The 15,981-nt window shown below is 38.0% G+C and overlaps 1 protein-coding gene across 1 annotated transcript in view; it reads right to left on the minus strand.

Moving 5' to 3' along the window:
- Positions 1-2,298: 2,298 nt before the first annotated feature.
- Positions 2,299-15,981, minus strand: part of kctd3 (potassium channel tetramerization domain containing 3) — a 77,792-nt gene continuing 64,109 nt past the window's right edge. Inside the window, exons 12-18 of the mRNA XM_060831466.1 lie at positions 15,282-15,398; positions 14,502-14,672; positions 12,212-12,367; positions 9,634-9,730; positions 9,346-9,530; positions 6,898-7,036; positions 2,299-5,079 (exon numbers count right to left, since the gene is read on the minus strand). Of these exons, the coding sequence (XP_060687449.1) occupies positions 4,500-5,079; positions 6,898-7,036; positions 9,346-9,530; positions 9,634-9,730; positions 12,212-12,367; positions 14,502-14,672; positions 15,282-15,398 (1,445 nt within the window). The 3' untranslated portion in view covers positions 2,299-4,499. The remainder of the gene's footprint in view (positions 5,080-6,897; positions 7,037-9,345; positions 9,531-9,633; positions 9,731-12,211; positions 12,368-14,501; positions 14,673-15,281; positions 15,399-15,981) is intronic.

The following is a 15,981-nucleotide window of genomic DNA, read 5'->3' on the forward strand; positions in this document are numbered from 1 at the left end:
CATGGGAGACTGATTAGCAAGGTTAGATCTCATGGAATACAGGGAGAACTAGCCATTTGGATACAGAATTATCTCAAAAGGTAGAAGATAGAGGGTGGTGGTGGTGGAGGGTTTTTTTTGGACTAGAGGCTTGTGACCAGTGGAGTGCCACAAGGATCAGTGCTAGGCCCTCTACTTTTTGTCATTTACATAAATGATTTAGATGCGAGCATAAGAGGTATTGCTATGACTCTATGACCAAGGATGAATCCTGCATCATCAACATCGTAGGGGTTAGCACAGACTAGAAATTTCCACTAACCTGTGGTTGCAACAACAGGCTACAGATTGGATATTCTCGTGTAAGTAACTAATTTCATTACTCCCCTAAATGTCTACATCATATGGAATAATCCCCAATTCCTATTCAAGTTCAGCTCCAACAACACTAAGAAAGAAGCTTGACACTAAGTAAAAAGCAGGCCAATTGACTAGCATTCCAACCACCACCAGTTCTTTCTCAAAAATTAAAGTCTTATCTACGGATTTCACTTCAAAAGGGCACAATATACAGTTCATGTCCATAGACAGTTTTATTGATGGTTGAAGTAAAAACTTAACTGTTTAATTACCAAGCATTTTATTGAATAAGTCACAATTAATACTTCAATTCATACACTGAATGAAACTTAAGATAAGGAAGACACACTGGAGACATTAATAGGGAAGGTAACATTATCCTAACAGATAAGATGAAGAGTGAGAAAGGTTTGAACACCAGCATAGTTGACAAGACCCACATTCATACCATTTTTCAGTACTTTATTCCCACCCATTCCAGAAACACAATTAGGTGACACATGTTCTCGGAGAAAGTGAAGACTGCAGATGCTGGAGATCAGAGCTGAAAATGTGTTGCTGGAAAAGCGCAGCAGGTCAGACAGTATCCAAGGAGCAGGAGAGTCGACGTTTCGGGCATGAGCCCTTCTTCAGGAATGAATTCCTGAAGGAACGTCGACTCTCCTGCTCCTTGGATGCTGCCTTACCTGCTGCGCTTTTCCAGCCACATGTTCTCATCTGGCATTCTATCAATCTTCAATGCATAACTAATCACCATTTCCAGCAGAACCAAAACAATGACAGAAAAATGGGTCAGCTCTGTTGAGGAAACACCATGTCAGCAGCAGAGCTTGCATCTGTGTGGTGGTGGTGGTGGGGGATGTTGCAGGAAACAGGGGATACAATCAAAATGAAAGTGTGTTCATGGTTTGAACTTTGTTGACTCATTGTTGTACCCTGAAAGCCATTAAATGCCTAAACCAAAAATGACGAAGACCTCATACGCTGAAATGTTTCAAAAAGTCAAGGTTCAGCACCTCATATTCCACCCGGATACTTTATGGACTTGAGGACTCAATCAACATTGAGTTCCACAACTTCAGACCATGAACTCATTTCTTCATTTTTATACTCCTTCTCCAATCCTCTCATGTCCAATATACAAGGGTTTGTTTTAAGTAGTTTTTCTAGTATTAACTCCTGGCAATTAACACCTACTCTGCTGCTTTGTCACTCCTCTGTACCATTAGCATTCCCTATCCCTTTGTCTCTTGGCACCTTCACCTTTTGTTCCACTTGCTCTTCCTCCCACTTTGTCAACAGCAAAATAAAACATTTTCCACCTCCCTTTCGTTCTAAAGCATTATATTGTGTATAAAGCATTAACTCTTTCTCCTCAGATTATGCCAGGCTTGCTGAGTTTCTCCAACATTCTGTTCTTATTGTTATTGAGTTATTGCCTTTTGGAACAATGAAATTAATTAAAATTATAATAGGTGGATCTCATTAGAACTGGTATTAGGGAGCGTCTGCCATTACAACATTTCCCGGAGCTCAGATCATTGCCCTGAAAGGCTGCACAAAGATTTTCCAAACTTCCCCTCTTCCAATAAGATGTATCAATAGAATGTTTGTGCAGTACCTGACTGGAACATTGCTAGAAGTGGCTTGACAGACTAGGATTTTCTCTGCAATTTTTTAATGGATTTGCATCTTGAATTACATTCACACTGCTACAATGTCAGTCAGCTTGTGACTCCTTGCTGTGTGTGAATTAGCTGCCCTGTTTCATAAACTGCAAAAGTGGCTAATGGTCATTGAAAAATCAAAATAGAGAAATAGTTTTCTTTTCCCTGAGAAGATTCTCATTTACATTGTAGATATTTTGACACAGGAAATTTTAAGGACCATAAGTGAATGCGATATCAGAAAGAGTTTCAGTAGAGTGTGCACATTGGCAATAATGAATTAAAATCCACATACATTATTGTTTAACAAGTTATTTTTAATTGATCATTAGAATCTGTTACAGTGAAACAAGATATGTAGTGCAATAGCTACAAAATTCTGTAGTTACACAATCTCATGTGAACTAAGTTCTTCGGTGCAGAGCTGTGCAAACTGCTTTTGAAAATGTTGATTAATCAATCATTGGTGTCATAGAACAATTCATAGGCAGACACACCAGAACATTCTTAGTTCGCATCTGAAGTACTAAATTGCACTGCAGGAACTTTTGGTTACCAGCAATTATTTCTTATGGTATTTTCTAACAGAGATGCCAAACCCACTTGAGAAATGGAATTCCCACTTTGGTTGTGATATTAGAAAGTTAGCAGGATGATGATAAAACTTGGAAGTGAGAACACTCAAAGAGGCAGAACTGCCCAAATAGTTTTTAAGTATGTCAAAAATCATCATCTATGCAGACTTTGATAAGGTAAAACTGATCAGCTTCCTTGCTGAGACTTTGACTGCTTCCTCTGGAATAGCAGAGAGGTAGAACTCTGCCAACAGGCTCATTTTGCCGTACGTACACAAACAGTCTAGCCCATTCAGGTGCAGTACAAAATGTTTCAGTTTTACATGCAGTGGATTGTTATTATCTGTTGTCCTGATCTCAACCCATCTCCAAGCAAAAGGATTTATTTACATGAAGCAGTAATTTTGGATATTTTGTCACATCAGTGTTTTCTAATCAGTGTGTTCAGAGCACTTCTGGAGCAGGTGGAACTTGACTCCTAAGTCTTCCAGTTCAAAGGTAGGGACACTACCACTGCACCACAAGAATCACATTTTTTGAAATAGTCAAGCAGGATAAAACGGTATCATGAGTGAATGGTTAATTGGCTAGTATTGTGTTTTGAGTTCAAGTAACTGGTAGGGGTATGTGATGAAATGGTCCAAATTTTATCCTATATTTTTCAAATGTATTAGGCTCTCTGATCATACCAACTAAATAATTGTTTAGTCTCAACTAAATACCAGGGACCAACAAAGCTTGTAGTAAGCAGGGCTATTAAGTATCTATCAAGTTTGACTTAAGTGTCTAAATTTTGAAAGGTATATTAACTTTTTAAAAAAAAAATGGTTAATCAATTGTTTGTCTTGTGCAAATGATATGCTGGACATTTTTTCCATGCACTGAACAGATTGCACAGCAATCATCCTCCTAAGCAGAAAGATGAGGTTTCATTTGAATGATGGAAATGAGAAGTTCCCATTTGGACCTGTACCAAAAACACCTTCATACTAACCATATTGATTGGGAAAGTCTAAGTACAAGTAATGCCTCTACAAAGGAGTTATTTTCTCCCCATTGTTAGAATAGTTAGTTGCTGATACTGTCAAACCATATATCATTTGGTTAAGATCTCCAGTTGGTTTTATTCTATACTCTCAGTACAATGTTGTATTTAAGAGAATTGTCTAATCCAAAATGCCTTCGTATAAATTCCACTGGTGTTATTGCTAATTCAGTCAGCATGAGACAGTATGCTGCAGGCAAATAAAAAATAAGCTCTATGATGAGTTAAGTCTGTACCACTCGTTCTATAGTTAAATATAGGTCATTCAATAAAAGCAATGCTGCATTAAATATTTCACTTGTGATCTTTTTTCTTTGCAAGGTAACTCATTCATGTTTGTAGCATTTTTGACTTGGAAATCTTTTAGGTAATGTATTCTATAGATAGTTGCTTTTTTTTGCTTCAATACCTCTCAATCAGGTCTTAAGTTTTTGCCCATGTGTATTTGAATAAATGCATTTTGAAGCCCTCCAGATCAAACAATGAATAAAAACCATTAGAATGGGATTTTACAACTTCAATATACCTACAAGACTGAAAATTTGTTGCACAAACAGTATATAAAAATTAGTGCGTATTACAACAGAAGCCAGATAATTGAGGCATTGACAAAAAAAATAAATTTCAACAGGCTCAGTTATTAGGGAGCAGACACCTTGTGTCAGTTTTCATAATGCTTATGCTGGTGCTTAGTGTATACTAAAATGCTGTAATGCAACAAAATAAAAATATTAAAAAACAATTAATACTGACAAAAAAATTGTAGTAATTCTTTGAACTGGAAATAGAAGTTAGTGTAACAAATTATTTGCATGTGAATACTGTAGCATTATATGGTTTCTGTCAATTAAAATCCAAGCTCTTTGTAGTGACTCACAAACTGTGGTCCTGACAGGAAACCTCAACCTTCTTGTGGCGAGGAGAAGTGGCTCCTTTTGTTGGTGATTGTGAGGGTGCACCATGTGGCTCACTGCCCGTTTCAGGACCATTTGGGCATGATGCCAACGGCTGAGCTACAACAGTCTTTTTCCTGCTCAGAAACCCTCCTTCAAAAGTATTTTTCTTCTTGTTTTCAACTTTATCAGTTTCTTCATCCTGCCCCTTTTTCTTGAAGTCAGTCAGACTCTCACCTGCTTTCAGAATCTCTGGCGCTCCATCCAGACTTCTTGCTCGTGTGTCAGTCACCTGACTCTTCCTGTCATTAGTGCTACATTCAGTGGCTCCAAGTTTCTTTCCTTTTAGCTCACCTTCTGTCTGTATTGAAGAATCACATTCCGAAGCAATGCTTCCTTTATCCAATACATTTTTACTGAATGTAAATGGCTGGAAGTCTCGATAACTGTGAAAGCTTTCTGTACGCCTTGCTCTTGCAAGCAGTGGGCTCTCCCTATATGGTCTAACAGAACCATATGTTGCAGTTTCATGAAGAGTATCAGTAGTTTGAAGCTGAAGACTGAGGAAAGATACAAGAAAATTAGATTTTTACTGAGTAAAATTAAAATGGTGAGTGTTAAAAACATCATCAATAAAATGTCAATGAAAATCAGTTTTTTGCTATTAGGTTGTTGTCAATTTTTACTCAATTACAGATTGTCCATGGCTCAGTGCGTAGCAGACTTCTTCTGAATCTAGAAGCTCTGGGTTCAAGTTTCATTCTAGAATTTGTTGGCCATGGAAGATAACAGATTTTACTGCTTTCAACAACAAGCTTTCAGAATGGCGTGTTGCTTCCCTGGTGCCAGGATCAAGGATATCTCTGACAGGGTAGAGAATATTCTCAAAAGGGGAGCAGAACCAGCAGGAGGTCATTGTACACATTGGAACTAACAACATAGGAAGGAGAAAGGACGAGGCTCTGAGGAAAGGCGATGGGAAATTAGACAGGAATTTAAAAAGTAGGTCATCGAGAGTAGTAATATTGGGATTACTCCCCGTACCACTAGCTAGTGAGAGTAGGAATAGAATAGGGCAGATGAATGCATGGCTGAGGAGTTAGTGTAGGGGAGATGGATTCACAGTTCTGGATCATTGGAATGACCTCTGGGGTAGACGTGACCGGCATGTGAACGACAGATTGCACTGGAACCGGACCAGGACCACTCTATAGGCAGGGTGATAAGCTAGAACACCTCGGCAGGATTGCGACATTAGAGGTGGGTGTGTGCACAGGTGTGGGGGGAGGGAAGGGAGAATGAGCAAGGAGATCAGTCTAAGACTGGTACAACTGGGAAAGGAAGCAAATCAAACAAACATTCAGGGTTGGCAGAAACAAAGCAGAGAACAAGGTAGGATTGATAAATTAAGCTGTATTTATTTCAATGGAAGAGGCCTAACAGGGAAGGCAGATGAACTCAGGGCATGGTTGGGAACATGGGTCTAGGATATCACAGTGATTACAGAAACATGCCTCAGATGGACAGGACCGGTGGCTTAACATTCCAGGGGTATGGATGCTATAAGAACAATAAAAAGGGGGCAAGAGTCGAGGGTGAGTGGCATTTTTCATTAGAGATAAATTACCCTGTCCTAAGGGAGGATATTCCTGGCAGTACATACAGAGATGTTATTTGGGTGCAACTGAAAAATAAGAAAGGGACGGTCACCTTATTGAAATTATACTGTAGTCTCCCCAATAGTCAGTAGGAAATTGAGAAGCAAATTTGGAAGAAAATCTCCGTTATCTGTAAGAATAGTAGGGTAGTAACGGTAGAGGATTTTAACTTTCCAAACATAGGCTGGCACTGCCACTATATTAAAGATTGGGATGGAGAATAATTTGTTAAGAGCGTATAAGAAAATTTTCTGATTCAATATGTGGATATACATACAGGAGTAGGAGCAAATCTTGACCTACCCTTGAGAAGTAAGGTAGGGCAAGTGGTGAAGGTATCAGTGAGAAAGCACTTTTGGGCCAGGGATCATAACTCTATTAGTTTCAAAATAGTGATGGAAAAGGACAGACCGGATCTAAAAGTTAACGGTATGAATTGGAGGAAGGTCAATTTTGAGGAGTATTAGGCATGAACTCATTTTAAACAGAAAGCAGGGACCCACACCAATACGAGAGAAAAATGTCCAAATAAAAATACATTTCACAATTAATCAAAAAACCTGTAATAAATGCTGTGATAGCACTTTTTAGATGATAAAAAAGTCTTCAAAAAGAATTAAGAAAAGCTGCATCTACACTAACTGCTGGGACTTTTCTTTGAAATTTCTGCTCTTGGTGTTAAAAGATAGCAAATAAAATAGTCTGTTTGATAACCATTACCTTGAGTTTGACTCCCGCAGTTTAGTATGCTGTACTAGTGAGGCAGCTGGACTGATGTTGGGAGTAGCACAGCGGGATGTGCTTAGATCACACTGATCCAGCAACTTCAGCAGCTCTTCTTCCGTGGGGCCTCCAACATCTGAAAGAAATCAATTATGTTGTGAACCACATATACCCTTTCACCAGCAGTGGATTAAGTTAGTTATTTGTTGTTATGAATATGGCACCGAAACAGACAATTTCACAACTGCATGGCCTGCCTCACTTTTAGCTCAAGTTCAAACTTTAATGCAATACTATTACTTGTATTTACTTCAGCTATGATTATAGAGATGCAGATGTATCGCGAACAGCAGAAAGATTTTAAGATCACTGCACTTACATAACGATTATATACAGAGCAATGAACTATAGTAAAAACTGCCATTAAAATTAATCCAGTAATACCCATAATAGATTGACAGTTGTATACCCAAATACATACATGTTTGTACATAATGCCAAAATCACATTAAATAACCTATAGTGCATTTGTATCATTTTCCACATTAAAATGCTATAATTACCAGTTGTTGCAAAATGGTAGGATAATCTAGTTCAGATTTTGAAACCATAAAATATCCAAAGTCCGAGCTTGTCACTTACAATTCGTCAAGAACCATAATTGCATTACATCTTGTAATTCCTTATGGAGATCCATTTGTCCTAATAGTGTCTCACTGGACAATATCTAATACATGAAATGGAACTCAGTAATAGCAATCTTTTTTAAAAATCAAAAACTGAACTTCCCCAAAACGATCTGACATTCCCTATTTAATTTTGGCTGCCAGAGCAAGTAGCTTGAGTTAGAAAATGTCTTGATTCGCTGGACTGGCCTTGGCGTAAAGTGTCATGGTACACACAAGGTTCAAGGGGAAGGAGCTGTTTGCGTGCACGTGTGCAAGATGGAGTCAGGAGGTTTGAACTCTAAAAGCAGAGCATCACCAGCACCTGAGACAGACAAGTATTGGGCAGGGGCTGATTAGATACCTAGCTCAGTACTACAGGACTTTGTTTCAGCGCTGCCAACGTTAGAAGATTTTAGGCTGTCCAACCATCACAATTCACATCCCCTCAATACTCCCCCAACTACCTCACATTGCCCCTTATACCAATACCAATTCAAGTAGGAGGTCGGTTTAGCTCAGTTGGCTTGCAAAGCAGTTTGGTGCCGATGCCGCGGATTCAATTCCATGGCACCAGATGGTGTTATGATGAAGGACTGCCCTTCTCAATCTCTCCCCTCATGTGAGGTATGGTGGCCCTCTGATTAAATCATCAATTGTCTATCTCTAATAAGACAACAGCCCTACGGTCTGATAAGATAATAGCCACACAATACCAATTCAAATCCTATTGTACTCTCCAGGGCATCTCAGCCTCGCATGTGCTCCCCATTGCTCCTCACACCTATATCCCATAGCCACGGCAGGAAAAACTGGAAGTGCGAGGAATCCTTTAGTTAAGCTCTGTCCACTATTTTTAAATTACACGAGTTGTTCTAATTGCCCAAAACTCCACTGCTTTGAATCTAGTAGTTAAATCATTGCACAGAACTGCATCATTCATCCAATACATGTCAATCATTCAGATAATGACCTAGACCCAGCATGCATTGATGTTGGTCAATAAATCTTCAAAAGGTTGTTAGAATATCAGCTATGTCACTGGATATCAGCTAATCACCCTAATATTGAAGAAATACTTGCTCTTTTTTGTAGAACATCCCTGGAACCTGCTGGTAGGTTAAAAACTGCCAAGTTTGACAAAAAAAACGCATTTGTAGAAATTTGATGTTTAAAAATAAAATTATTTAGGCTGAGCAACATTAGAATTCCTTTGTAATTTCAGACACCTTAACACCTTAGTTCCTGAAGTTAAATATTGGCTAACAGAAAAGAATTTAATATCCAGATTACAAACTGAATACAATAAGCCATAAAACATAAGACATGGGAGCTAAATAGGCCATTCGGGACTACTCTGCTGTTCAGTCATGGCCGATATGTTTCTTAACCTTGCTTTCTTCCTGTATCTTTGAACCAGAAATTACTTATCTCTGTATTAAATATACTCAATGAGTTGGCCTCCACAGTCATCTGTGAAGAACACAAGTACATTACAACTTGTTATTTTAATATGAGCTATCCACTACATTTTTCAGAGTGTTTAAACAGGTTGTTAAATATACAACTATTTCAAAATACTCAGTTTTTCATCTCTCATTTAAAGATATCTGTACAAGCAATAAAAGAAATTATGGTTTTTGACATTAATTATAAAATTTACCTTAGAAAGAGCCCTGATCTCACCAGGTACCATTAGTAAAACATATTAAAAGAAAGATGATGCATATCTGAACTGCAATGATTCTGTTCAGAGTTGCAACAGACTTTTTAAACTCACCCTTCTCTTCCTTTTTGTTTACCATGTCCATAGCAGTCGTCAAGTCCCACATCTGAATGCTTCCATTTCCATGGCCTGTGAAGAGATACCTCCTTGGTCGAGAACCCATTCGACTCGAACCTTCACATTCCCTCACAGTAAATGCAGTTATTGTCATGCCATCTACTGCCTGGATCTCACAAATCCTGGAACCAAAAATACCAAACAGCAGAAAGTATAATATAATTAGAAGTTAACTATAATCGTTCCCAATGATGAATGAAAAAAAAAACCAGGCGAATGTTTTACCTTTTCCCTGTAGAGGACAAGCGAACAAACAACTTGTTAGTAACTGGAACAACTTTCTGGATGAAAACCTGTTGGTCATCTCTCTCCCCAAATGGTCCTATTAAAATGCACAAAAATAAATGAAAAACTCAGCGTTATAAGTGAACAGAATCACTCAAACATTATAGCATAGATGTAGGCCATTCAACCCATTGCGTCTGTATCAGCCATTCAACTAAGCACTATGACTTAGTGCTATTCTCCTGCCTTTTCTCAGTCTTGCATAATTGATTAGAAACAATAATCATCTAAAGTCCTCTTCAATTCCTCAATTGAACCTGCCTCTGCCAAACATCCAGGCAGTGCATTCCAGCCCCGAACCACGTGTGAAAAAGTTCTCTCATATTACATCTGCTTATTTTTTTATTCACTTTAGATCTGAGCACTCATGTTCTTAATACTTATGAGGGCACAGTTTCTTCCTATCTACTTTCTCTAGTCCGGTTGTGATTTTGAAAACTTCTCAGATCACTTAGCTTCTTCTCTCCAAGAATAACAGTCCAAACATCTATGATTCTACAATCTCCAATCTATCTTCATAACAGATGTCTCTTGAAATCATTCTTGCACACCATGATCGTTCCTAGAGCCCAAAATATATCTAATTATCATTATTCTCTGCTTCCCACTACTCAGATGATTTTGGATACACTTTGCTACTTTTAACTTGCGTCACAAGTATGCTATTGGATTCTGTTTCAAACACCTGCTGGAAGACCATATACACGTTCTGTCACCACTCCGGAAGCCTCCAATAAATTAAGTACAATTGGTGGTGTAGTGGACAGCAATGTTTTCCTCAGAGAATCTCAATCAGATGGGTCAATGGGCTGAGCAATGGCAGATGGAGTTTATTCTAGATAAACGTGTGGTGCTACGTTTTGGGAGGGCAGGACTTACATTCTTAACAGTAAGGCCCTAGGGAGTGTTGCTGAACAAAAGTATCTTGGAGTGGAGGTTCACAGTTCCATGAAAGTAGACAGGGTAGTGAAGGTGTTTGTATTACTTGCCTTTATTGATCAGTGCATCAAGTATTGAAGCTGGTTAGTCATGTTGCGGCCTTGTAGGACATTGGTCAGGCCATTTTTCAAATACTGAGTTCAATTCTGGTTTCCCTGCTATATGGAAGTTGTTAAACTTGAAATGACTCAGAAATGATTGACAACAATGTTGCCAGGGTTGGAGGATTTGAGCTATAGGGAGAGGCCTATTTTCCCTGGAACCTCAGAAGATTAGGGGTGACCTCACAGAAGTTGATAAAATGATGAAGTGCACGGATAAAGTGAATAATCAAGGACCTTTTCCTGAAAGAGGGGAGTTAAAAACTAGAGGACACAGGTTTAGAATAAGAGGGGAAAGATTTAAAAGGGACCTAAGGGGCAACTTTTTCAAGCAGAGGGTGGTGCATATGTAGATTGAGCTGCCAGAGGAAGTGTTTGAGGCTGATATAATTACACCATTTAAAAGGCATCTGGATGAGTTTACGAATAGGAAGGGTTGGGAGGGATATGGGCCAAATTCTAGCAAACAAGACTAGATTAGGTTCAGATATCTGGTCGGCATGGATGAGTTGGACCAGAGAGTCTGCTTCTGTGCTGTACATCTCTAGGACTCCAATTTCCATTTTATACTGCATGCTAGTTTCCTAAACAGCCCACATTTTATTTTACCATGTGACAACTAATTCTGTCTCAAAAAAGTTTCTAAAAGCTCCCCCCCCCTACTGAAGTTAAAATGTCAGATCTGTAATTGTTGAGCTTATTCTTGCAAACATTTTTTTGAACAGGTGTGTAAAATTCAAAATATAACAAAGTCAGCTCTTAACAGTTTAACATGCTGATTAATAGTTTAATTCATGCAGTGTGAAAATAATCATTATTTCCAAAGGTCAAAACACAAACGAACACAAGGAATGCTATGTAACTCATCTAAACTCAAAATATTCAGGATCCCCAATCAGACAGACACTGCATCTGACAGATTTTTAAATACAGGGTGTTTGCACAATTAACATGTCCAAATTTTCTTTGTGTCTGTTGATCACTGTGAACCAAATGAACAAGGTTTTGATTTATTCCAAAATAATGAATTTTGTACTTTGTGATAAAAATCAGGTGGAAAGTGAAGCCATCAGCACAATGCTACCAACACATCAAACTCACACTGTTCTACTGCTGAACTCCCACTTTGACTTGCAATGTCAGAATATCTTAAGGCCTTTTGAAAGAAATGACCCATTAGCAAAATACAGTAACTTCTATAGCTTTACATCCACTAAAAAACTGAGTTCAATTTTAATTCATTTTTGACAATTTAATAAATGATTTGACAAAAACATTCTAAAAATGCTTATATCAGGTTTTTGCTGTAAAGGAAGAATCCCAATGTTGTAAGTGAGACAAAGAGTGGGGAAGCAAGATGATACTAAGTATTACAAAATATTGGAAATTAGCATCTCTAAATAACACATTTGATACTTTCAGTAATATTTCCTAGTATTTTTAATTAAATAGTTTTACCTTAAAACACCAGTATTTACCTATATCATTTCCAGCTGCATAGCTTCCATGACTCTCTGTCTCCTCTAATGAAAGTATTTTGAATGAAGCTAGTGGAGTGGAACCTGGCTGAGTGGAGATCATGCCTCTGAAACGAGTAACTGTCCAAGTTCTCACGTGGTTATTATCAGCACACACTGCAGGATAAAGGACATTAAATCATATCAAGACATTTCCAAAATTCAGAAGCAAAACAGGAAGGAAAAATATTGTGATTCATTCTGTGAATATAGAGAAATATATGGATACGCAATATTTGTTAAATGTAAACAGAAAGGCCAGTATAAGAACAAAACTGCATTTCTTTCATATAGTTCATATTAGCAATCAGAAGAGAACAAACCCAATTTACAAAGAAAGTGTACCAACTCGGACATATAAATGAAGAATATTTCTTGCAAAATAGATTTTTTTCAAATGCACTATAAATACACACCTGTCTAATAACAAACACAGCAACTCCTCTCCAAAGCTTAAATCATAACCCATTTACGATTTTGATATATATAATTTTCATTAGTATAGAAGCATAAAAATGGGTACCTCTCACAGTAACACAACGGAAGGAACATCATAGTATTTGAAGATTATGAAGATCGCGGACATCACTGATCTATGTAACAGGATTTAAGTGATTAGGGGGTTCAAACGTGGGAAAAATGTAGGATTTGAAGCAAAAACAAAAAGGAACTGATCTTCTTATTTGAAGGTCATTGGAGTGGTGGAATTAAGTCATAAATGTCACAATCGTGGATCAGAATCCCAAAGTACTGTGAATGTTTTTACCTTGCAATTCAAAAATGGTTTTCAAAAGAAAGCCATCACAGCCAAAAATAGCTGACAACGTAAATTAACTGGTTGGCTGGAGCAAGAGATCCACAGAATATCACAGCTGCAGATGCAAAGGGAACTTTAAACTGCAGCCCTTCAAATGGACGAAGAGGCAAGTCTGAAGCAGACTGGACTATAATCCCTTGCCACTACAAAGATAACAAGGGCTTGATGACTCTCTGCTCAATAGCAAACCACGCCCAGTAGATTCTCTCAAACTATAGACACATTTTGTTATTTTTCACTTTTGAAGAATACACAAGTCAAGGGTTAAAAAAAAAGTTTCAATCCCAGTAGAGTGTGCTTATAGGAATGAACACAAAATTGTATAACAGCCTGGGTTTGAGCGAGAGCATGCTTTGAAGGTCAGGGTTGAAGGACTCTCTCCTAGACACCCTTGTACTGCAACTAATCTCTCTCACTTCCAGTGCTACAAACCCGACAAAATTAAACAGGACAACAAAAGGATTCGCTCCCACTCTGAATGCTGGAATTCAATCATAGTCAAAAGGACTCAGAACTGCATAATCACAACTAATCTGCAAAACTAAGGATTGTGAAAGTGACTGCTCACCTACCAAGGTCAACAATGTCAGTAGCCACCACTGCAATGGCTAGGACATTGAACTATCTACACTTCGTGAACAATTCAGAGACTAATTCACATAGGTTTTAATTTCCATCTTTTTGGAGTCGCCCCTTATTTCTAAACGGTATGAATACTATTACTAATCCTTTTGCCATTTAATAATTAATAAACTCAACATTTGTTAACACAAGGAAGCCTGGTTAATTGGCTCTTTCCAAAATACATGCCCATTTGGATCTAGGAGAAAGGTAACAACAACGGAGAGAATTCTTTTTAAATTAACTTTGTTGCGACTGAGGGGATGGATGAATAAAAAAGAAGCCAATTCATCCTTCCTCAGTTAGGAGCTTAATTGTTTGGGGTATCTGCCTGAAACCTAAATGAATTAATGAACCTGCATGGGTATGGCCATAATGCTAGAGGAGATCACCAAAGTGGATAACATCAGATATTTCAAGTAAGTTAGATTGATGCACTTCTGAAACGAGAAGCTATTAACAGATATGGACACATGTGGCATATGTTGGGGATGGGGGGAGCTGGCTAGTCCAACTAAGAGAATACTCCATTCCCAAAAGTATCCGATTATGATCTTCACTTGATTTCTCACTATCCTATTTTCTATGGAATTAGGTTTTCTAATTTTTTTTTCCCCATCAGGATATCACATATTTTGTATCATTTGTAATAGGGAACAACTGAAAATGTAAAAGCACAGACAAGCTACCAATCCTAAACTAATATATAAAAGAAGGACTGTAAGATTTAACTGGGAAGAAATCAGTACAGCACAAATTAATAAAAACATTTTAAAAACTCATCTCAAATCTAAATTAAATTCACAAGCTTACCAGACACCAGATATTTTTCAGACAGCATGATTTTAGTTACTGGGCTTCGGTGAACTGTGAAGGTCTGGAAGAGTTGGGGACCTGACCCTACAGTTTCAGGATGTTGGACTATTACACGCACTGCACCAGAACTGGTTCCATATGCAATCTCAATCCAATTGCCACTGACACCTATAAATATGCAAAATATATTTAACAATCATACATTAACTGAAGTCTCCAAGTGTAATATATGTTTAGACAGAACAGATATCTTCCTTCCCCTTTTTACATTAGGCAACTAACATGCTTGGGTATAGCTTCAGTACTCTGACAACCCAAGTAACCCTAGATAGTGAGTAGTGGAAAAAGTATATTACAGTTGAGCCCAGCTTTGTCCACACCAACACACACATTTTCTTTAAAGTAGCGGTATGGGTAAGGATTAGGAGCTGGAATTGTGACTGATTTTAAAGTCAAGAATGCAGCAAACACAATAACTTTACTTCTATTACAACTGTAGCTTATACGGGATCTTAGGATTTTTTTTCCCGCAACCTTGATGGCAGCTGACCAATACAATTCAATCTCCCCTCACCATTTCTCTTTACTGCCATTCTAGATTCATCCCATCAGCATTCCAATTTCCATAACATCATTTATTGCTTAGAAAAGCTATGTATCCACTGGAGCCTCTTATACTGTCTGAGGTTTGATAATCTGAACTGACCAAACGTTCAATCGCTTAGTATGTAGAAATTTTAATTAGCAGACTATATTGGTTATTGACAACGTACATACTTGTCTTTGGAGTAAGGTACACACTTAACGCAGTGATGGCATCATTTGATGGATCATGATAAAGCTCCGTAACCAGAAGATCATTATCCTTCATCCTTAATGGGAACTTCTGCATGTCTAGAATACAGTACAAGGTCACTCTTATTAATAACCAACGTGCAATACTTTGCGTATGAAAAATAAAACACTAAATCCAAATTTGGATTAGGTGTAGTATTTTAAACTTATAGTATGGAATAGTTTGGAATAAGATACAGCAAAGGAGGATGGGAGGATGGGGGGGTGGTGTTGACAAATTGAAAAGAGACAGGCCAATTGCGTTATCCCAGCTGATGGTACTACTCGACAAGTCAGATCCCAAAGTGAAACCTGGCTTCATAGATCATAAATTTTATTTTTATTAATCTAGTTGCCATGGTGGTCAGTCACAAAGGCTGTCAATATATAATTAACAAAAGATCATATGTTTTCCTTGTTTTCTAATAAACCTTTGAGCAGGTACACGGACAAGAAAGGTTAGAGGGATATGGGCCAAATGCAGGCAAATGGGACTATTTCAGCTTAGGAACCTGATTGGCATGGACGAGTTGGGCCGAAGGGTCTATTTCTGTGATGTATGACTCTATAACATGCTTATAAAATAGAGTTAAATCTGTTTTTGCTCTGTGAAGGTGCCTTTTTGTTTTATCGGGGTCCAAAA

Source organism: Hemiscyllium ocellatum, chromosome 10, assembly GCF_020745735.1.
Source record: "Hemiscyllium ocellatum isolate sHemOce1 chromosome 10, sHemOce1.pat.X.cur, whole genome shotgun sequence".
Classification (NCBI taxonomy): domain Eukaryota; kingdom Metazoa; phylum Chordata; class Chondrichthyes; order Orectolobiformes; family Hemiscylliidae; genus Hemiscyllium; species Hemiscyllium ocellatum.